General features: G+C 40.4%; 2 protein-coding genes across 6 annotated transcripts in view; both read right to left on the reverse strand.

Moving 5' to 3' along the window:
* Positions 1–23548, reverse strand: part of LOC106592258 (zinc finger protein OZF-like) — a 510174-nt gene that overhangs the window by 437209 nt on the left and 49417 nt on the right. The window lies entirely within an intron of this gene.
* The window catches only part of LOC123728045 (zinc finger protein 883-like), a 36421-nt gene continuing 19560 nt past the window's right edge, over positions 6688–23548 (reverse strand). For all 3 annotated transcript variants that reach the window (XM_045698530.1, XM_045698529.1, XM_045698528.1), the window contains exons 3-5: positions 19343–19576; positions 10241–10489; positions 6688–8380 (exon numbers count right to left, since the gene is read on the reverse strand). In XM_045698530.1, the coding sequence (XP_045554486.1) occupies positions 7116–8380; positions 10241–10489; positions 19343–19576 (1748 nt within the window). In that variant the 3' untranslated portion in view covers positions 6688–7115. The remainder of the gene's footprint in view (positions 8381–10240; positions 10490–19342; positions 19577–23548) is intronic.

Genomic DNA, 23548 nt, shown 5'->3' on the forward strand with positions numbered 1-23548 from the left:
ACTGTGGTTCTTCAATGTTTTCCAGATTTAAAAGAATAAAACATAGTCAAATAAACATAGGCCAATGGAAACCTGTCTACTGATGCCATCTCTGGATCCTGCAGTGCAAACTAGGCTCCACTGTCACAATCAAGACCCAGTGACTGTAGGTTTGGAGTGTGGAAGGAGAGAGGCAGGCTGGGTTTGTTTTCACTGTCAATCTGTCAACCCTGGATAGGATCCCAGTTCTAAATAGAAGTCTGAGATCAACTTCCTGGGCCTCCCCTGTTCATGTTACATCCCCTCCCATCGCACTGTTTGTATGAACACATTTTGAACAATGGCTTCCTAAAATGCTGTGGTGCTGACTAACACAATAGGAAAAGTTGTGGTAGATGTGGGCCATCACATGTGAGTTCACAGCTCTTTTACTCTGAGCATTCATATCAATGACTCACCCTCAAATGGACCATCAATACCAGAGTTCTACAAGACTATTTACATAATCAACTGGGCATTACAACAGTCTGACCATCATTATAGTCCTGGGCATATATTGAGCTCTGACAAAGGGCCATGGAAAAGGTCTGTTGAAATGAATACTGTAGTGGTGTGAGAAAGGTAACACAAGCTTCCTTTCTGGATCCATTCCCCAATAGATAGATAGTGGGTAATTCTTGAATTGAATGGGAAATATTTTCTCTGGACTTTGGTACCTAATAAAACGCTGTTATTTTTTAAAAGTTATATGAAATGAGTCTGTAGTTTCTAACTGATAGTGAGTGGAGGATGATATGAAATGAGTCTGTGTAGTTACTAACCCTTGTGATAGTGAGAGGAGGATGATATGAAATGAGTCTGTGTAGTTAGTAACCCTTGTGATAGTGAGTGGAGGATGATATGAAGTGAGTCTGTGTAGTTACTAACCCTTGTGATAGTGAGAGGATGATATGAAGTGAGTCTGTGTAGTGACTAACCCTTGTGATAGTGAGTGGAGGATGACACACCCCTTTTTAGCTTTCAACTCTTACCCACTTTTAGAATAGTTGTATTCCCCCTTTGTGTTGTAAAGCCTACTGATATGAATACATACAGTACCAGCCAACAGTTTGGACACACCTACTCATTTAAGGGTTTTTCTTTATATTTACTTTTTTCTACATTGTAGAATAATAGTGAAGACATCAAAACTATGAAATAGCACATACGGAATAATGTATTAACCAAAAAAAGTGTTAAACAAATCAAAATAGTAGCCACCCTTTGCCTTGATGACAGCTTTGCACACTCGTGGCATTCTCTCAACCAGCTTCATGTAATGCATTTCAATTAGTTGTGTTGTGACAAGGTAGGGGTGGTATACAGAATATAGGCCTATTTGGTAAAAGACCAAGTCCATATTGTGGCAAGAACAGCTCAATTAAACCATTTGTTACATAATTTTAGTTAGTCCAACATAAAGCTTGAGCTTTCCTTTCAGCACCATGGAGTGAATCCTTACCACCACTACACCTGGCTATCAGCCACCGGAGTCTCGCCTGGCAGTTAAACAGTTAATTCAGCCTCAGTTACTGCTGATATGACTGACTTGCTTAAACAAATATGGTTTCTACTGACTCCTTGTGGATTTCTGTAAGTCGATAAGAATCGCCTTGTTAAATAAAGGTTAAATAATAATAAAATATGTACATGCTAAAATCACCACTGTAAAACACACAGGGTGTTCACTCCTTAGGCCCACCTTCCTTTCTGCGTCGGACTTCAGCCTCATGCCTGGGGTGGAACATCTACTTCTGAATGTACCATGCTTACATTCATAATGACATCTCAGATTGAATTCTTTGCAAACAGCGACAGTGTCGATGCAAACAAGACACACTGGTTTGGCATTGGAGAAATACGATGAATATATTGTAACAGAACAGGTAGGACTATTAATATAGACATTGGTGATTTTACCACTGTAATCAGATCAACATTATTATGTTATGGTCATTGAATTGATTAGCCCACTAACCACGTGTTAAATGTGTACTGTAGCTTCACTGTGTAGGACTATGAATTGGGCAGCTATAGGCCATTTGTTAATAGGATAATTATGTTCTGGCCTGCAGACTAGCTACAAACTCAGCATTAAATTGACTGGAGGCCAAACCTAGTTACCAACCCACATTGTATTTTGTAAATTATAAACTGGGTGGTTCGAGCCCTGAGTGCTGATTAGCTGGGTATGACAAAACATTTATTTTTACTGCTCTAATTACGTTGGTAACCTGTTTATAATAGCAATAAGGCACCTCGGGGGTTTGTGATGTATTGCCAATATACCACGACTAAGGGCTGTGTCCAGGCACTCTGCTTTGCTTCGTGCATAATAACAGCTCTTAGCCGTGGTATATTGGCCATATATCACACCTCCTCGGGCCTTATTGCTTAATTCAGTCTCCCCATTCACCATCATTCAGATAATTCAAACGTGTGGATATAGTGCTACATTTGAAGGACTCATTGGCTCTGTTTATTGAAATTATGTTGTTGCCCACCAGTGCACTCAGAAGAGGAAACAAACGGCAAAGATGTGTTTCACTGTAGAAGCACTGGTCCTTTTACATTTGAATCCCAGGTTGCAAAGCAGAGTGCCTGGACACAGCCCTTAGTCGTGGTATATTGGCAATATATCATATTACAATATTTAAGGGCATATCAGATGGTCTGCTCTGACCATAAGTCACACCAAGCATAGGGTTGGTTGGTAAAAGATTGAAATGGGTAAATAATGTACCAGTGAAAACCCTATGAAATAGCTCCCCAATACCATCTGATGTATATATTTAATGTATTAAATGAATGGTGAACACAGCCCTTCCAACAATACATTTAAATCTTGTTTTACTGTGATCATTTCCACCCTGCTGCATGTATTCAATGTAATCCATTCCCAGTGCTGCTTTAGTTCCGGGCTATTATGACACATCTGGCAGTTTCTTCTATGTTCCTAGGCCTAGTACAATGAAAAACATAGTTTTTTTGGTCACTACCATTCCACGTAAGGGCTGTTCTTCACATCGGAGTGCTGCGGCATGCACTTTGCGTCTCTAGACCATGTCGAGTGGGCCGGGCACAAAGCTCAAGGCGGCTCTCCACTTCCCTCCAGTAGTTATTTAGCCTGATAACACATCACTCCTGACAGACACAAGCAGAAACTCTTGTTTAAATGTAGCAGCCTATACACCTAATCATTAGTGATCTGACATGCTGTATTGCATGGAAACTGTAGGCTACTAACAACAGCAGCTACATAGTCTAGTTTACTATGGTCCTGTCCCTCTGACCAGGGTAAACACAGTGGTAATGTTGTGTATTGTATATACAGTATTTCACTTCAGTTTATTTTATTTAATTATACACAAGAGAAGAAGAGGTTGCCCAGCAAAAACTAATGTTCAAACATTATTTTTCATTACATTCTTGTCATTTAGCAGATGTTTTTATCCAGAGCAATTTACAGGACAAATAAATGTTAATTGGCTTGCTCAAGGGCACAATGCCAGATTTTCCACCTAGTCGGCTCAGGATTCAATTTGTAAGTCGCTCTGGATAAGAGCGTCTGCTAAATGACGTAAATGTAAATGATTCAAACCAGCGACCTTTCAGTTACTGGCCCAACATTCTTAACCGCCAGGCTACCCGCCACCAGATCAATTAACTTCAACACAGTTATTCAAATACATTCATCATCAATGACTAAAATAATTAATCTAATATTAAAATACAATTTAATAAACACAAGTAGTCGATTCATAGCCTGTTTATCATTAAACAAAATAGTTTAGTAATATAAAATAATCCACCCAAACTAACACTAAAAACAGATCACCCCACCATCTTTATCTGATATACACTGTGTACAAAACATTAGGAACAACTTCCTAATATTGAGTTGCACCCTCCTTTGTCCTCAGACCAGCCTCAAATCGTCAGGGCATGGACTGTCCAAGGTGTTGAGAGCGTTCAACAGGGATGCTGGTCCATGTTGACTCCAATGCTTCCTACAATTGTGTCAAGTTGGCTGGGAGTGGATCTCTACTCTGAATAGCTTGTTCCATCTCCTCCCACAGATGCACAATTGGATTGAGATCTGGTGACTCGGCAGGCCACTGCAGTAAGCTGAATTCACTGTCATGTTCTTGGAACCATTCCTGGACAAGCCTTGTGGAACGGGGCATAATGCTGCTGAAAAATCCCTTTGCAGAAGGATACACTGCTGCCGTGAAGGGATGCATCTGATTGGCAAGGATTATTTAGATATCCTGTGGCTTTCAAACATTGTGCAACTTTTATCAAGGGGCCCAATGTGTTCCCTGAAAACACACCCCACACATCACACCACCGGCCTGCAATGCTGACACACGGCATGGATGCAGGCAGCGGTGTAAAGTACTTCAGAATAATTTATTTAAAGGACTACTTTAGCAGTTTTTTGGGCATATCTGTACATTACTATTTATATTGTTTATAACTTTTATTTCACTACATTCCTAAAGAAAAGAAAATATTTTTTACTCCATACATTTTCCCTGAAACCCAAAAGAACTCCTTACATTTTTTATGATTAGCAGGACAGAAAGTGGTCCAATTCACACACATCAAGAAAACATCCCTGGTCATCCCTACTGCCTCTGATCCGGCAGACTCACTAAACACAAATGCTCCATTTGTAAATGATGTCTGAGTGTTGGAGTGTGCCCCTGGCTATCCGTAATATAAAAAAACAAGACAATTGTGCGATCTGGTTTGCTTAATTTAAGGAATTTGAAATTATTCATACTTCTACTTTTGATACTTAAGTATACTTACAACCAAATACTTTTACTCAAGTAGTATTTTAATGGGTGACTTTTACTTGAGGAATTTTCTATTAAAAGGTATCATTACTTTTACTCAAGTATGACAGTTAGGTACTTTTTCCACCACTGGATGCATGTACTCGTAGTTTCCTCCATACTCTAGTCCTCCCATCAGTGTGAAACAGCAGGAAGAGGGATTCATCAGACCAGGCAATATTTTCCAGTGATTTCATTCCTTAGCCCTCTGCAACCACAGTATCTTGTTTTCTACTGAAAGCTAATGGGGATCCATAATAAATACACCACAACTACATTATTAAGGATCATAGCTTTTCACCTGGATTCACCTGGTCAGTCTATGTCATGGTGTCCTTAATGTTTTGTACACTCAGAGTACAGTGGGGGAAAAAAGTATTTAGTCAGTCACCAATTGTGCAAGTTCTCCCACTTAAAAAGATGAGAGGCCTGTAATTTTCATCATAGGTACACTTCAACGATGACAGACAAAATGAGAAAAAAAATCCAGAAAATCACATTGTAGGATTTTCTATGACTTTATTTGCAAATTATGGTGGAAAATAAGTATTTGGTCAATAACAAAAGTCTCTCAATACTTTGTTATATACCCTGTGTTGGCAATGACACAGGTCAAACGTTTTCTGTAAGTCTTCACAAGGTTTTCACACACTGTTGCTGGTATTTTGGCCCATTCCGCCATGCAGATCTCCTCTAGAGCAGTGATGTTTTGGGGCTGTCGCTGGGCAACACTGACTTTCAACTCCCTCCAAAGATTTTCTATGGGGTTGAGATCTGGAGACTGGCTAGGCCACTCCAGGACCTTGAAATGCTTCTTACGAAGCCACTCCTTTGTTGCCCGGGCGGTGTGTTTGGGATCATTGTCATGCTGAAAGACCCAGCCATGTTTCATCTTCAATGCCCTTGCTGATGGAAGGAGGTTTTCACTCAAAATCTCACGATACATGGCCCCATTCATTCTTTCCTTTACACGGATCAGTCGTCCTGGTCCCTTTGCAGAAAAACAGCCACAAAGCATGATGTTTCCACCCCCATGCTTCACAGTAGGTATGGTGTTCTTTGGATGCAACTCAGCATTCTTTGTCCTCCAAATACGACGAGTTTCCTCTTCTGGATCATCCAAATGCTCTCTAGCAAACTTCAGACGGGCCTGGACATGTACTGGCTTAAGCAGGGGGACACGTCTGGCACTGCAGGATTTGAGTCCCTGGCGGCGTAGTGTGTTACTGATGGTAGGCTTTGTTACTTTGGTCCCAGCTCTCTGCAGGTCATTCACTAGGTCCCCCCGTGTGGTTCTGGGATTTTTGCTCACCGTTCTTGTGATAATTTTGACCCCACGGGGTGAGATCTTGCGTGGAGCCCCAGATCGAGGGAGATTATCAGTGGTCTTGTATGTCTTCCATTTCCTAATAATTGCTCCCACAGTTGATTTCTTCAAACCAAGCTGCTTACCTATTGCAGATTCAGTCTTCCCAGCCTGGTGCAGGTCTACAATTTTGTTTCTGGTGTCCTTTGACAGCTCTTTGGTCTTGGCCATAGTGGAGTTTGGAGTGTGACTGTTTGAGGTTGTGGACAGGTGTCTTTTATACTGATAACAAGTTCAAACAGGTGCCATTAATACAGGTAACGAGTGGAAGACAGAGGAGCCTCTTAAAGAAGAAGTTACATGTCTGTGAGAGCCAGAAATCTTTCTTGTTTGTAGGTGACCAAATACTTATTTTCCACCATAATTTGCAAATAAATTCATAAAAAATCCTACAATGTGATTTTCTGGAATTTTTTTCTCATTTTGTCTGTCATAGCTGACGTGTACCTATGATGACAATTACAGGCCTCTCTCATCTTTTTAAGTGGGAGAACTTGCACAATTGGTGGCTGACTAAATACTTTTTTCCCCCACTGTATGTTGTGTCTACCAGCTCAATCCCACAGAAAACTGCAGAAGGAAGCAGTAATACCCAGTCAACCATCAGACTCCATTGTGAGACATCTCACAGAGGATATTCAACCCTAAATTAATCTTAATATCTTTACAATAGAAACTAACAAAACTCACCAAAACTGACAAGGTACACACTAATCAGTAAAGTAAAGGGAGGCAAACATTCTATAACGCTCCCTTTCCTCTCTGTAAAGTTCTCTCATAGTGAGAAACTATAGGATTACAATTGAGTGTGCTACGCTTTCTTCATTTGATCCAATTCAACGTTGCCAATTACTTTATGAGATGGGAATTAAGTGGATTGTCTAATCTTAGCTGGTCTGAGAGAACTGATGAGGTTTCTCTCCTTTATGTATACATTGGTGTCTTTTTAAATGGCTCAATCTGTAGAATCTCTTCTCACAGTCAGTGCAGTGATAAGGCTTCTCTCCTGTGTGTATACGTTCATGTCGTTTTAAGTTGCACAGTAGAGAGAAACTCGCCGCACAGTCAGAGCAGGAGTAAGGCTTCTCTCCTGTGTGTATACTTTCATGACGTTTTAAGTTGCACAGTAGAGAGAAACTCGCCGCACAGTCAGAGCAGATGTAAGGCTTCTCTCCTGTGTGTGTTCTCTGATGAACTTTTAGCCTAGATGATGTTGGGAAGCATTTTACACAGTTAGAGCAAGAGTACGGCCTCTCTCCTGTGTGTGTTCTTTGATGAAGTTTTAGCTCAGTTGATGTTGTGAAGCATTTTACACAGTCAGAGCAGGAGTAAGGCTTCTCTCCTGTATGTTTTTGTTGGTGTGTTTTTAAGAGGCCTAGTCGAGAGAAACTCTTTCCACAGTCAGAGCAGGAGTAAGGCTTCTCTCCAGTATGTATTTGTTGGTGAATTTTTAAGTGGCCCAGTATAGAGAAACTCTTTCCACAGTCAGAGCAGGAGTAAGGCTTCTCTCCTGTATGTTTTTGTTCATGTGTTTTTAGGTGGCCCAGTCGAGAGAAACTCTTTCCACAGTCAGAGCAGGAGTAAGGCTTCTCTCCTGTGTGTATACTTTCATGTCGTTTTAATTTGCACAGTAGAGAGAAACTTGCCGCACAGTCAGAGCAGGAGTAAAGCTTCTCTGTGTGTATACGTTCATGTCGTTTTAAGTTGCACATTAGAGAGAAACTCGCCGTACAGGCAGAGCAGAAGTAAGGCTTCTCTCCTGTGTGTGTTCTCTGATGAACTTTTAGTTTAGCTGATGTTGTGAAGCATTTTGTACAATCAGAGCAGGAGTAAGGCTTCTCTCCTGTGTGTGTTCTCTGATGAACTTTTAGCCAAGTTGATGTTGTGAAGCATTTTACACAGTCAGAGCAGGAGTAAGTCTTCTCTCTTGTCTGCACTCTATGATTAACTGTCAGAGCCTTTGATGATGTGAAATTCTTCCCACCGTCAGTATAGGAATACCGATTCTCTCCTTTGTGTATTTTTAGGTGTATTTCTAGTTTTGATAGAATTGGGAAAATCTCCTCACAATGTGGGCAGGGGTGAGACCGCTTAGCTCTGTGATCTTCCTGCTGTTGCTCTCTGGATGTAGAGAATGTCTCAACACGGTCTCCTGTATGAACAACATCAGAAGAACCAGTCAATTGGTGTGATATACATGTCAATCACATGTATTTTATGTAGCCCTTATTACATCAGAAGTTTTCACAAAGTGCTTTACAGTAACCCAGCCTCAAACCCCAAAGAGCAAGCAATGCAGGTGTAGAAGCAAAGTGGCCATGAAAAACTTCCCAGCAAGAAGGAACCTAGGAAGAAACGTAGAGAGGAAACAGGCCCAAAGGGGTGGCCAGTCCTCTTCTGGCTGTACCGGGTGACATACGTATTCATATCAGTAGGCTGTACAATACAAAAGTGAATACAACTATTCTAAAAGTGGGTACAAGTCATGAAAATATCATCATAAATATTATCATCATATCATCCTCCAGTCACTATCACAAGGGTTAGTAACCAGGATGTATCACATCTGACCGTAACTGGGAGTCCCATAGGGTGGCACACAATTGGCCCAGCATCGTCCGGGTTTGGCCAGGGGTAGGCCGTCAATGTAAATAATAATTTGTTCTCAACTTCTTCGGTCTAGGGGGCAGTATTCGGAAGTTTGGATGAATGAGGTGCCCAAAGTAAACTACCTGTTACTCAGGCCCAGAAGCTAGGATATGCATATAATTGGTAGTATTGGATAGAAAACTCTTAAGTTTCCAAAACTGTTAAAATAATGTCTGTGAGTATAACAGAACTGATATGGCAGCCAAAAACTCTAGGAAAATCCATCCAGGAAGTGGGATATTTTTGATGCGAGTGGTTTTCCATTGACAGCCTATTAATTATGTCATGGGTTAGGGCCCAGATTGCAGTTCCTATGGCTTCCACTAGATGTCAGTCTTTAGACATGGTTTCAGGCTTGTTTTCTGAAAAATGAAGAAGAATGAGACCTTTCTGTCAGGGGACTGGGAAGTCATGCAGTACTAGTTACGCGCATGACTGTGTGCGCGCTCTTTGTTCTTTTTCCTTTCTATTAAAAAACACTTTTGTCCAGTTGAAATATTAGCGATTATTTAGATAATTGACACCCTGAGGATTAGTTATAAACATCGTTTGACATGTTTCGACGAACTTTACCGGTACTATTAGGATGTATTCGTCTGCATGTTTTGACCGCCTTTGAGCCAGTGGATTACTGAACAAAACGCGCCAACAAAACTGAGTTTTTTGGATATAAAGAGGGACTTTATTGAACAAAACAACCATGTATTGTGTAGCTGGGAGCCTTATGATTGCAACCAGATGAAGATCTTCAAAAGGTAAGTGATTCATTTTATCGCTATTTCTGACTTCCGTGACTCCTCTAATTGGTTGGAAAATGTTTGTAAGCTTTTGTAAGCGGGGCGCTGTCCTTAGATAGTCGCATGGTATGCTTTCGCCGTAAAGCCTTTGTCAGATTTCAAAAAGTGGCTGGATTAACAAGAAGTTAATCTTTAAGCTGATATATAACACTTGTATTTTCATGAAAGTTTATTATGACTATTTCTGTAATTTGAATTTGGCGGTCTGCAATTTCACCGGATGTTGGCCAGGTGGGACGGTAGCGTCCCACCTAGTGCAGAGAGGTTAACTGACTTGCCTAGATAAATAAAGGTTAAAAAAAGGAGAGTAATTTCATAGAACTTTAAAACACTGGCAGTTTGTCTACTTCACTTCTTTAGTCTACACTCTGATCACTCCATATAACCCAGTTAATAAAACAAATGCTGGCAATGCTGGTGTTAAACCATGCAAGTCTGAGTAGCATGAAATAATATCTACCTTCTCATTGAAACAGTTAATCATGAAACAGTTCTACTACAACTTGTCATGCACAGTGGGAAGTTGGAACGAACAACAAAATCAGATAGATAGAACCTGCTCTTACCATGAGAAACAGATTTCCCAATCTTCTCCTCCTCTTCTTCATCTTTAATGTTGACATTCAGCTCCAGTGTTTGACTGCAGTCTTCCAGCTTCACTGATGCCATCTCTGGATCCTGCAGTGCAAACTGGGCTCCACTGTCACAATCAGGACCCAGTGAATGTAGGTTTGGACTCAGTGTGGAATGAGAGAGGCAGGCTGGGTTTGTCCTCACTATTGACGTTACCGGCCTCAGACTTACTTCTAGTCGTCCTGTAGTAACAATGAGAAACAGACATAAAAAGTTATTGTCTTGACAGTTCTGGCACATTCTTTATTTTCTATTAAAATACATCATATTTTTTCTTGTTCAATTATCTAAATCAGTGCTTGACTTGGACTGAAATAGTTGTCGATACTCATTTTGGGTGGCGGTACTGTTTATATTTAGATGCAGGAGCTCCACAATACTGTTGAGGTAATATTCCATAAGAACATGAGCTCAAACAGTAGAAAATGAGGTGTCAGTTCTCAGCTCCAGTGAGCTCCTGTCCATCTCATGTCAATAGATCAGGTAGGTAAGCATTGACAACAAAACATTAATTTATTCAAATTAGACAAAGTACACGCTACACAACGTAACTAAACTTAACCTATAGTAGATTTCTTGGATTTACATAAATTAATAAATTACTCAAAAACCATTTAGTACAAGGTTCCAGTATGTTTTAGGCAGCACTATGTACTATTTTCCTGAATAACCTTGTCTTCACTGTATTATTTCAATCAAAAACCAATTGTATTTCCCTTTCACACCATATTAACATTTATAGACAAAGATAGAAACGGAATGTGTCTGAATATTACTACATAAAATTGTCTCTCTTTGACGCAGACAGAGTGGGTGCCGCAGTTTTCCCAGCTTGTGAATTTTACACAAAACCAATAACATGCAAAACAAACTCAGAAATCTCAAATAAATTGATAATTTGAAATTACCTTGAGAAAATTATGTACATCCATTCAGACAAACCCAAAGTCTCTAGCTATGTGGCTTGTAAAATAGTTATCACGTTCTTCACTTGGTTTGACACAAAAATAAAACATCAACCCTTTACCAAACGTGATAATACCTTAACGGATGTTACCTAGCATGGAATGACATGTTCTTTTGATATTAGGAAGTTTAAACCTGCTACTACCTATGTAGTAATAAATATAAAAGGACACAAATGTTATCTTCTTAACATCATAGTTGTTGCACTTTATTCTGAAGAATGGTGAGTGCCTGCCCAAAACTTCCTGTTTCCCCACTACCACAGTGCAGCCACAGATAGAACAATGAGACAGATATTTCACCAGATGTATAAATGTGAAGCATCCGCTTAGCGTTTCCACTCACTACCAAATCTGCTAGTGAGAGGAAGCCTACTGGCCAGCAGTGGGAGAAGATGGAACGAGACGGATTTTGGCCGACATTCTGCAAATGTTCCAATCAATGAAACATCAGATCTTAATACAGTTTTCTGTCCCCAAAACTAAAATCTGTTATGAACAGAGTGGACTAAGTTTTGTAGACTTTACCCTTCGCAAAGTATTTTTTTTAATTGCGTTGTTTAGAAGGAATGTAAAGGCGAATTGAGTTATTGCACACAAGTGCTTCACAGAGGAGGCATTTCCTAACAGAAATATGCAGATGTGTGCTAGAACGCGCCAAATTAGATCTCGGTAGCTGGTGCTTGGCTCTGCCCGCTATGACTCATCTGTTCCCCATCGGAAACGACTGGTTGTGGTCTATCTTCAGTGCAATCGTCCATGTATTCAGGGATCCTTGGGATGGCCCTACCCCATTATGAGAAGGGCGGTGCTTAATTTGAGCCGGATCCTCCAGCACCTCTCAGTTTTGTAGTCTTTCGTTCTGGAACCCATTTGCCAGGATCAGGTAGACTACAGATGAAGATGGAAGTTTACATACACCTTAGCCAAATACATTTAAAAACTTAGTTTTTCACAATTGCTGACATTTAATCCTAGTAAATATTCCCTGTTTTAGGTCAGTTAGGATCACCACTTTATTTTAAGAATGTGAAATGTCAGAATAATAGCAGAGAGAATGATTTATTTCAGCTTTCATTTCTTTCATCACATTCCCAGTGGGTCAGAAGTTTACATACACTCAATTAGTATTTGGTAGCATTGCCTTTAAATTGTTTAACTTGGGTCAAACGTTTCAGGTAGGCTTCCACAAGCTTCCCACAATAAGTTGGGCGAATTTTGGCCCATTCCTCCTGAGAGAGAGTCAGGTTTGTAGGCCTCCTTGCTCGCACACGCTTTTTCAGCTCTGCCCACAAATTTTCTATTGGATTGAGGTCAGGGCTTTGTGATGGCCACTCCAATACCTTGACTTTGTTGTCCTTAAGCCATTTTGCCACAACTTTGGAAGTATGCTTGGGGTCATTGTCCATTTGGAAGACCCATTTGCGACCAAGCTTTAACTTCCTGACTGATGTCTTGAGATGTTGCTTCAATACATCCACATCATTTTCCTTCCTCGTGATGCCATCTATTTTGTGATGTGAACCAGTCCCTGCTGCAGCATGATGCTGCCACCCCCGTGCTTCACGGTTGGGATGGTGTTCTTCGGCTTGCAAGTCTCCTCCTTTTCCTCCAAATTTAACAATGGTCATTATAGCCAAACAGTTCTATTTTTGTTTCATCAGACCAGAGGACATTTCCCCAAAAAGTAAGATTTTTGTCCCCATGTGCAGTTGCAAACCGTAGTGTGGCTTTTTTAACCTGTTGGGGATAGGGGGCAGTATTTGCACGGCCGGATAAAAAACGTACCCGATTTAATCTGGTTACTACTCCTGCCCAGTAACTAGAATATGCATATAATTATTGGCTTTGGATAGAAAACACCCTAAAGTTTCTAAAACTGTTTGAATGGTGTCTCTGAGTATAACAGAACTCATATGGCAGGCAAAAACCTGAGAAGATTCCTTACAGGAAGTGGCCTGTCTGACAAGTTCTTGTTCTTCTTGGCTCTGTTTATTGAAAACTGAGGATCTTTGCTGTAACGTGACACTTCCTACGGCTCCCATAGGCTCTCAGAACCAGGGAAAAAGCTGAATGATGTAATTCCAGCCTCTGGCTGAAAAACATTAGCGCGTTTGGATAGTGGCCGGTCAGAGTACCATCAGACTGAGGCTCGTGCACGAGTCGACCCCATGGTTTATTTTCTTTCATCTTTGAACATAAACACGCTTTCCCGGTCGGAATATTATCGCTTTTTTACGAGAAAAATTGCATAAAAATTGATTTTAAACAGCAGTTGACATGCTTCAAAGTACGGTAATGGAATATTTAGATTTTTTTTGTCACGAAATGCGTCATGCGCGTCACCCTTCTTTACCATTCGGATAGTGTCTTGAACGCACGAACAAAACAGAGGATATTTGAACATAACTATGGATTATTTTGAACCAAACCAACATTTGTTATTGAAGTAGAAGTCCTGGGAGTGCATTCTGACGAAGAACAGCAAAGGTAATAACATTTTTCTTATAGTAAATCTGACTTTGGTCAGGGCTAAACTTGGTGGGTGTCTAAATAGCTAGCCCTGTGATGCCGGGCTATCTACTCAGAATATTGCAAAATGTGCTTTCACCGAAAAGCTATTTTAAAATCAGACATAGCGAGTGCATAGAGGAGTTCTGTATCTATAATTCTTAAAATAATTATGTTTTTTGTGAACGTTTATCGTGAGTAATTTAGTAAATTCACCGGAACTTTGCGGGGGGTATGCTAGTTCTGAACGTCACATGCTAATGTAAAAAGCTGTTTTTTGATATATGAACTTGATTGAACAAAACATGCATGTATTGTATAACATAATGTCCTAGGGTTGTCATCTGATGAAGATCAAAGGTTAGTGCTGCATTTAGCTGTGGTTTGGGTTTATGTGACATTATATGCTAGCTTGAAAAATGGGTGTCTGATTATTTCTGGCTGGGTACTCTGCTGACATAATCTAATGTTTTGCTTTCGTTGTAAAGCCTTTTTGAAATCGGACAGTGTGGTTAGATTAACGAAAGTCTTGTCTTTAAAATGGTGTAAAATAGTAATATGTTTGAGAAATTGAAGTAATAGCATTTCTAAGGTATTTGAATAACGTGCCACGGGATTCAACTGGCTGTTGAGTAGGTGGGACGATTTCGTCCCGCCGACCCTAGAGAGGTTAATGGTGGTTTTGGAGCAGTGGCTTCTTCCTTGCAGAGCGTCGATATAGGACTCATTTTACTGTGGATGTAGATACTTTTGTATCTGTTTCCTCCAGCATCTTCACAAGGTCCTTTGCTGTTGTTCAGGGATTGATTTGTACTTTTCGCACCAGAGGAATGTTCATCTCTAGGAGACAGAATACGTCTCCTTCCTGAGCGGTATGACGGCTGCGTGGCCCCATGGTGTTTATACTTGCGTACTATTGTTTGTACAGATGAACGTGGTACCTTCAGGCGTTTGGAAATTGCTCCCAAGGATGAACCAGACTTGTTGAGTTCAAAAAAAAAATTCTGAGGTCTTGGTTGATTTCTTTTTATTTTCCCATGATGTCAAGCAAAGAGGCACTGAGTTTGAAGGTAGGCCTTGAAATACATCCACAGGTACACCTCCAATTGACTCAAATTATGTCAATTAGACTATCAGAAGCTTCTAAAGCCATGACATCATTTTCTGGAATTTACCAAGCTGATTAACCTGTCTGGGCTAGGGGGCAGTTTTTTCACGGCCGGATGAAAAACGTACCCAATTTAAACAGGTTACTACTCTGGCCCAGAAACTAGAATATGCATATTATTAGTAGATTTGGATAGAAAACACTCTGAAGTTTCTAAAACTGTTTGAATGGTGCCTGTGAGTATAACAGAACTCAAATGGCAGGCAAAAACCTGAGAAAAAGTCAACCAGGAAGTGGAGGATCTGAGAATTGCAGTTCTTTCTAGTCCCTTTCGAAACTACAGTATCTGTGGGGTTACGTTGCACTTCCTAAGGCTTCCATTGGCCGTCAAAAGCCTTCAGAAAGTGGTTTGAGCATTCTCCTGTCACTGGGCAGATAATAGGAGCTCAGTTACTGAGTGGTCTGCCTGGCAACAAAGGGATTGGATATGCGCGGTCACGCGAGTGCCCCGTTCCTTCTTTTTCTTCTTGAATGAATATGCTATTGTCCGGTTGGAATATTATCACAATTTTTCGGAAGAAATACCATAAAGATTGATTTTAAACAGCGTTTGACATGCTTCTAAGTACGGTAATGGAACATTTTGACTTTTCGTCTCTGGTTCCGCGCTCGCGCGTTATGCCTTTGGATAAGTGATCTGTACGCACGAACAAAACGGAGGTATTTGTACATAAATATGGATTATTTCGAACAAAAACAACATTTCTTGTGGAAGTAGCAGTCCTGGGAGTGCATTCTGACAAAGATCAGCAAAGGTAAGAGAATATTTCTAATACTAATTCTGAGTTTAGGTTGCCCCGAACTTGGCGGGTGTCTGTATAGCTCTCTGATGGTTGAGCTATGTACTCAGAATATTGAAAAATGTGCTTTCTCCATAAAGCTATTTTAAAATCTGACAAAGCGGTTGCATCCAGGAGTAGTCTATCTATAATTCTTTAAATAATTGTTATATATTTTGTCAACGTTTATGATGAGTATTTTAGTAAATTGATGTGCGCATTCACCGGCAGTTTTGGTGGGAATACATTTTCTGAAAATCACGCGCCAATGTAAAATTCTGTTTTTGGATATAAATATGAACTTTATCGAACAAAACATACATGTATTGTGTAACATAATGTCCTAGGAGTGTCATCTGATGAAGATCGTCAAAGGTTAGTGCTTCATTTAGCTGTGTTTTGGGTTTTATTGACACATGTCCTTGCTTGGAAAATGGCTGTGTGATTATTTTTGTCTATGTACTCTCCCAACATAATCTAATGGTTTGCTTTCGCTGTAAAGCCTTTTTGAAATCGGACAATGTGGTTACATCAAGGAGAAGTGTATCTCTAAAATGGTGTAAAATAGTTGTATGTTTGAGAAAGTTGAATTACGACATTTTGTTGTTTTTGAATTTGCCGCCCTGATATTTCACTGGCTGTGTACCGCAGGTGGGATGCTAGCGTCCCACGTAGCCCATAGAAGTTAAAGGCACAGTCAACTTAGTGTATGTAAACTTCTGACCCACTGGAATTATGATAGAGTGAATTATAAGTGAAATAATCTGTCTGTAAACAATGGCTGGAAAAATGACTTGTGTCATGCACAAAGTAGATATCCTAACTGACTTGCCAAAACTATAATTTGTTAACAAGAAATTTGTGGAGTGGTTGAAAAACGAGTTTTAATGACTCCAACCTAAGTGTATGTAAACTTCCGACTTCAACTGTACCTCTAGTGACATGAAAAATAATTTCCACTGTTTGCAATGTAAAAATCCTAATTACATTTGGATTCCTCTGTAATTGTCATGCCCCCTAAAAAACGTAATGTGAAAACGTGCCTGATATTCTAAGAATGTATTAATGTTGGGCCGTCCCAGGTTTATGGTTTATGCAACATTGTACCCTATTTAGACCAAGGCGTGGCCATTGCTGTGGTGAGAGAGAAGCACGCCTGTATCTCTCACAGAACTAAAATGAGATTCACTTTCTATGATCTCTCTCCCTCTCTGTGCTGTTATAGACATGAGCCAGCAACTCATCTCTCCAGCATTGCACTTCTTCATTTATTTCCTAATAGAATAATAGCTGTGGGAAGTGTGTTGAGGTTCTGCAGCACTCTGCAGTCTGTTCAGAAAGAAATGAAATAATTCCCAAAACTACACCAGGAGTATTTAGCTACAGAGGATCAATAGCTAATTTAAATAAAAAAGCCTAGTTGTGTGTAGCCAAATCACAAGGCATGTCTACAGTCAGGAACATGTGGCAAATCTGTCAGTGAACAGCATGCAGCCAAAACAAGCCTTTAGCAATATTTCTAATACAGTCACTGGAAAACACAGGTTGTAAAGCAAATAGATCCTGCTGAAAATAAAATACTAATCTGTCTGTATGTTACCAAGTTATCAACTTCCAAATAGGTCTATTGAGCAAACAGCATTTGTTTTACAAAGTAAAGCAAGAGAGAGATGGGCTTTTGGCCGGTGAGTGAGCTGCACATCATTGGGTGAGTCAGTGAAACTGGAAAGATTGTTTAGGACTATAACTTCCTCCTCATATTGTACAATGTGTTTCTCCTCACACCTGGACTAGGCTTTTGATGGATTAGAGACAAGGTGGTTTTTATTGACCTCAGATTCTCAGTTTGTCAGTGTCAAAGTAGCCTGTCATTTTGGTCATTTGTGAGGTATTAAAAAAGATTCTTCAAAAGTCCCCAGTCATCTAAAATGATGTAGAACTGCATGAAATCCGTTTTGCCACATTTTTCCCGGACTCTAGGCTACAAAAAATGTACTTCATGTGTGTAACTTCTGTAAGCGGTTCAACACCACTGCTCCAGAGTTGCACAGCGGTCTAAGGCACTGCATCTCAGTGCAAGAGGCATCACAACAGTCTCTGGTTCGAATCCAGTCTGTATCACCTCTGGCCGTGATTGGGAATCCCATAGGGCGGCGCACAATTGGCCCAGCAGCGTCCGAGTTTGGTACGGGTAGGCCGTCATTGTAAATAAGAATTTGTTCTTAACTGACTTGCCTAGTTAAATAAAATAAAACAATTATAATATGCCAGTACGCAAAAGCCATGATAATGCAATGCTTTATTATAAAGGTATTTTATTTAATGTGTTCTGGTACCTCAGAACCCCCCAGGTCACCACCTCTCAGGCTCACTTTTGGTTCCAGCACCTCCCAATTTACACAGTAAACACTGGAGAAGTGGGTAGCTGCCGCTGCCTCCTCCGGGACACATCTCTTTTACATAGAATTGGTGAGGATGTTGATTTTGGCCTGTGGAATAGACCACGTGTAACAACACCTGAACAGGATCGGTACATCCGAACATCACACCTGCTAGACAGGAATGTCAGTGTTTTGCCATGGCCAGCGAAGAGCCATGGCAAAACACTGACATTCCTGTCTAGCAGGTGTGATGTTCGGATGTACCGATCCTGTTCAGGTGTTGTTACACGTGGTAACAACAATCAATCTCATTGAGCACGTCTGGGACCTGTTGGATCGGAGGGTGAGGGCTAGGGCCATTTCCCCAGGAAATGTCTGGGATTATTGCAGGTGCCTTGGTGGAAGACTGAGGTAACATCTCACATCACAGCAAGAACTGGCAAATCTGGTGCAGTCCATGAGGAGGAGATGCACTGCAGTACTTAATGCAGCTGATGGCAACACCAGATACTGACTGTTACTTTTGATTTTGACCCACCCCTTTGTTCAGGGACACATTATTCCATTTCTGTTAGTCATATGTCTGTGGAACTTGTTCAGTTTATGTCTCAGTTGTTGAATCTTACGTTCATACAAATATTTACACATGTTAAGTTTGCTGAAAATAAACGCAGTTGACAGTAAGAGGTTTTAATTTTTTGCCGAGTTTATATTTACCTTATCAACTCAGGGATTCGATCCAACAACCTTTCGATTACTGGCCAAACTCTCTAGCCACTAGGCTACCTGTACGTATTCATATAAGTAGGCTGCGCAATACAAAAGGAGAATAAAACTATTCTAAAAGTATCTCATAAGTCAAGAAAATTATGACCTATATCATCCTCCACTCACTATCACAAGGGTTAGTAACTACACAGACTCACTTCATATCATCCTCCACTCACTATCACAAGGGTTAGAAACTACACAGACTAATTTCATAGAACTTTAAAAACACTGGCAGTTTTACTTCACTTCTTTAGTCTACTCTTTGAGCACTCCAGATCGCCCAGTGAATAAAACAAATGCTGGCAATACTGGTGTCAAACCATGCAAGTCTCAGTAGTATGAAATAACATCTACCTTCTCATTGTAACAGTTCATCATGAAACAGTTCTACTGCAACTTTTCATACACAGTGGGAAGTTGTAACAAACAACAAAATTAGTTAGATAGAACCTGCTCTTACCATGATTAACAGATTTCCCAATCTTCTCCTCCTCTTCTTCATCTTTAATGTTGACATTCAGCTCCAGTGTTTGACTGCAGTCTTCCAGCTTCACTGATGCCATCTCTGGATCCTGCAGTGCAAACTGGGCTCCACTGTCACAATCAGGACCCAGTGACTGTAGGTTTGGACTCAGTGTGGAAGGAGAGAGGAAGGCTGGGTTTGTCCTCACTGTTGATGTTACCGGCCTCATACCTGAGTCAGCAAGTAGTACAAGAGAAACAGACACAAAAATTATTTTCTTGACAGTTCTGATACCTTCTTTATTCTCTATTAAATATATACTGTTTTTTCTTGTTCAATTATTTAATTGAGTGCTGGATTTGGTCTGAAATAGTTGCCGATACTCATTTTGGGTGTCGGTACTGTTTATATTTAGGTGCAGGAGTACCAGCGCACGTCATACATTCATCATATTAGTTACATTGACATCTTTGAATTAGAGTTTTTCCAAGTACAAAACCTATTTTTCCCCAGTATTCCTGACCTCTCTCCTGTTGTGTTCTTAATGCAAAGGTCATACGCTCCATGTGGTGTACTGATTTTACAATGACTATCCATTGTGTCACTGTGGGAGGGTCTTTTTGTAGCCATTTCCTAATGATAGCCTTTTTACTGGCTGCCAGAAGGACCTTCAAGAGGTACTTTTCTCTATTGTGTAAGTTATCAGGTATTATTTCACCCAAGTACAAAGAAATTAATGTTTGTTCTATGTCAAATCCCATTATTTTCCCAATTTTAGATCTTATTTCTCCCCAGTAGGTTTCGATTGCGGTGCAGGTTCAAAAGATATGAGAGTGATCCACCCTCAAGACAGCATTCTCTCCAACAAGGTTGTAGGGAGCCAGTCTGTTTTGATTTCAGTTTAGGTATTATGAAGAAACGTATAACATTCTTCCAACAGAATTTTCTCCATGACCTTGAGATGGAGTTTTGTTGAGTCTCTAATATGTTCAACCATGTTTCATCAGTTATTTCAATGTTAAGTTCCATTTCTTTTTAATATAGTTTGTAGAATGTTTCTTTGAGGATTCAATACCCAAGTAGAGATTTGAAATCGTTTTCTTGTTACTCCCCAAGTTGTATGCGTTAGTGAATACTTGGATTAATTTTTGAGGTGCTCGAGGGTCAATCGCTTTTATCTCCCTTCAGAAATAGTGTCAAACTTGTAGGGATCTGTAAAAATCTTGTTTATCCAAGCCATGTTTTTTTACTTAGGTCCTGGAAGTTATCTAGGTCCCCATTCCTTATAATTGTACTGAATGATGTGATGCCTTTCTGCATCCATTGTTTAAATCTGCTGTCCTGAGTTGCAGGGATGAAGCTGGGGTCGTATGCGGGCCAACTCAGCAGTTTGATCTCTATCTAAATTATTTTGCTTAACTACCCTAAACCATGTCTTCAGAGAGAAATTAATCCACTGATTTTGTCTATTGTATGTTTCTATTACCGTGTCCTTATTTTGTCCTCTCTGTCAAAGTAGTCTCAATGTCTTTCCATTTGGATTCAGATTCTGAATTTCACCAACACACCAGAGGTCTTAATTGGGCTGACACAAAATAATATTTTAGGTTTGGTAAGGCCACACCCCCACAGTTGTTTGGTAATTGTAATGTTGTATATATAATTGTTGGTCTCCTACTGTTCCAGATAAACCTTGATATCCGTTTATCCCTAAACTGTTTAGGTGGGATTTCTATGGGCAGTGATTGGAACAAATACAGTAACCTCGGCAGGATGTTCATTTTGATTGTTTCAATTCTACTTCTAAGATCTAAGGGAAGTGAATTCCACCTGTCTAGGTCATCATATATTTTCTTGTTGATGTGATCGTAATTCATGCAATAAAGTTTGGGTGTATCTTTTGGTAGATATACTCCAAGATATTTAATGGATGAAGAAGTCCAGTGGAATTTATACCTACAGTCGTGGCCCAAAGTTTTGAGAATGACACAAATATTCATTTTCGCAAAGTCTGCTGCCTCAGTTTGTATGATGGCAATTTGCATATACTCCAGAATGTTATGAAGAGTGATCAGATGAATTGCAATTAATTGCAAAGTCCCTCTTTGTCATGCAAATGAACTGAATCGCCAAAAACCAGTTGCACTGCATTTCAGCCCTGCCACAAAAAGATCAGTTGACATCATGTCAGTGATTCTCTCGTTAACACTGGTGTGAGTGTTGACGAGGACAAGGCTGGAGATAACCCTGTCATGCTAATTGAGTTTGAAAAACAGACTGGAAGCTTCAAAAGGAGGGTGGTGCTTGGAATCATTGTTCTTCCTCTGTCAATCATGGTTACCTGCAAGGAAAAACGTGCCGTCATCATTGCTTTGCACAAAAAGGGCTTCACAGGCAAGGATATTGCTGCCAGTATGATTGCACCTAAATCAACCATTTATCGGATCATCAAGAACATCAAGGAGAGCGGTTCAATTGTTGTGAAGAAGGCTTCAGGGCGCCCAAGAAAGTCCAGCAAGCGCCAGGACCGTCTCCTAAAGTTGATTCAGCTGCGAGATCGGGACACCACCAGTACAGAGCTTGCTCAAGAATGGCAGCAGGCAGGTGTGAGTGCATCTGCATGCACAGTGAGGCGAAGACTTTTGGAGGATGGCCTGGTGTCAAGAAGGGCAGCAAAGAAGCCACTTCTCTAAAGGAACAACATCAGGGACAGACTGATATTCTGCAAAAGGTACAGGGATTGGACTGCTGAGGACTGGGGTAAAGTCATTTTCTCTGATAAATCCCCTTTCCGATTGTTTGGGGCATCTGGAAAAAAGCTTGTCTGTAGAAGGCAAGGTGAGCGCTACCATCAGTCCTGTGTCATGCCAACAGTAAAGCATCCTGAGACCATTCATGTGTGGGGTTCCTTCTCGGCCAAGGAAGTGGGCTCGCTCACAATTTTGCCTAAGAACACAGCCATGAATAAAGAATGGTACCAACACATCCTCCGAGAGCAACTTCTCCCAACCATCCAGGAAAAGTTTGGTGACAAACAATGCCTTTTCCAGCATGATGGAGCACCTTGTCATAAGGCAAAAGAGATAACTAAGTGGCTCGGGGAACAAAACATCGATATTTTGGGTCCATGGCCAGGAAACTCCCCAGACCTTAATCCCATTGAGAACTTGGTCAATTCTCAAGAGGGGGGTGGACAAACCAAAACCCACAAATTCTGACAAACTCCAAGCATTAATTATGCAAGAATGGGCTGCCATCAGTCAGGATGTGGCCCAGAAGTTAATTGACTACATGCCAGGGCGGATTGCAGAGGTCTCGAAAAAGAAGGTTCAACACTGCAAATATTGTGCATCAACTTCACGTAATTCTCAATAAAAGCCTTTCACTTATGAAATGCTTGTAATTATACTTCAGTATTCCATAGTAACATCTGACAAAAATATCTAGACACTGAAGCAGCAAACTTTGTGAAAATTAATATTTGTGTCATTCTCAAAACTTTTGGCCACGACTGTACTCTTCAGCTCTTCCTGTGGGGTATAATCATATACTAGGGCTTGAGTCTTGTGTACGTGAAGCACATAGCCTGAATATGTTCCAAATGTTTGTAAAACATCCATCAATCTAGGTACACTTGAGCCTGGGTCTTTAAGGAATAACAGAACGTCATCAGCATACATGCATATCTTATGTTCACTGCCTCTTATTGTTATACCCTCTAAAGTTGGGTCCTGTCTTATTGCCTGTGCTAATGGTTCGAGGTACAAGGAGAAGAGCGTGGGTGAAATATTACAGCCTTGTCTTGTTCCTCGCTCGTGACAAATGTCCATTTATCTTTATTCTAGCGGTCGGACCTGAATACAGTGTTTTGATGCACTGTATCACTTCTTAAATTGGAATAGATAATCCCATCCCACTGAATCAAATGCTTTTTCTGCATCTAGACTGATTAATATTGCACGTGTCTTATTCTGAGTAATGTGGTCCATAACATGTAGTGTTCTCCTTATTGTCCTGTGTCTGCCTATTTTGTATGAAACCAGTTTGATCTCCGTCAATCAATTCTGGGATTTTGTTCTCCATTCTTTTGGCTATTATTGATGCATATAGTTTATAATCTGTGTTATGAATTGCGATAGGTCTATATGAACTGCATTCCTTCTTACCTTTACCCTCTTTTGGGATTACAGATATGATGGCCTC

The sequence above is a fragment of the Salmo salar genome, chromosome ssa17, assembly GCF_905237065.1.
Source record: "Salmo salar chromosome ssa17, Ssal_v3.1, whole genome shotgun sequence".
Classification (NCBI taxonomy): domain Eukaryota; kingdom Metazoa; phylum Chordata; class Actinopteri; order Salmoniformes; family Salmonidae; genus Salmo; species Salmo salar.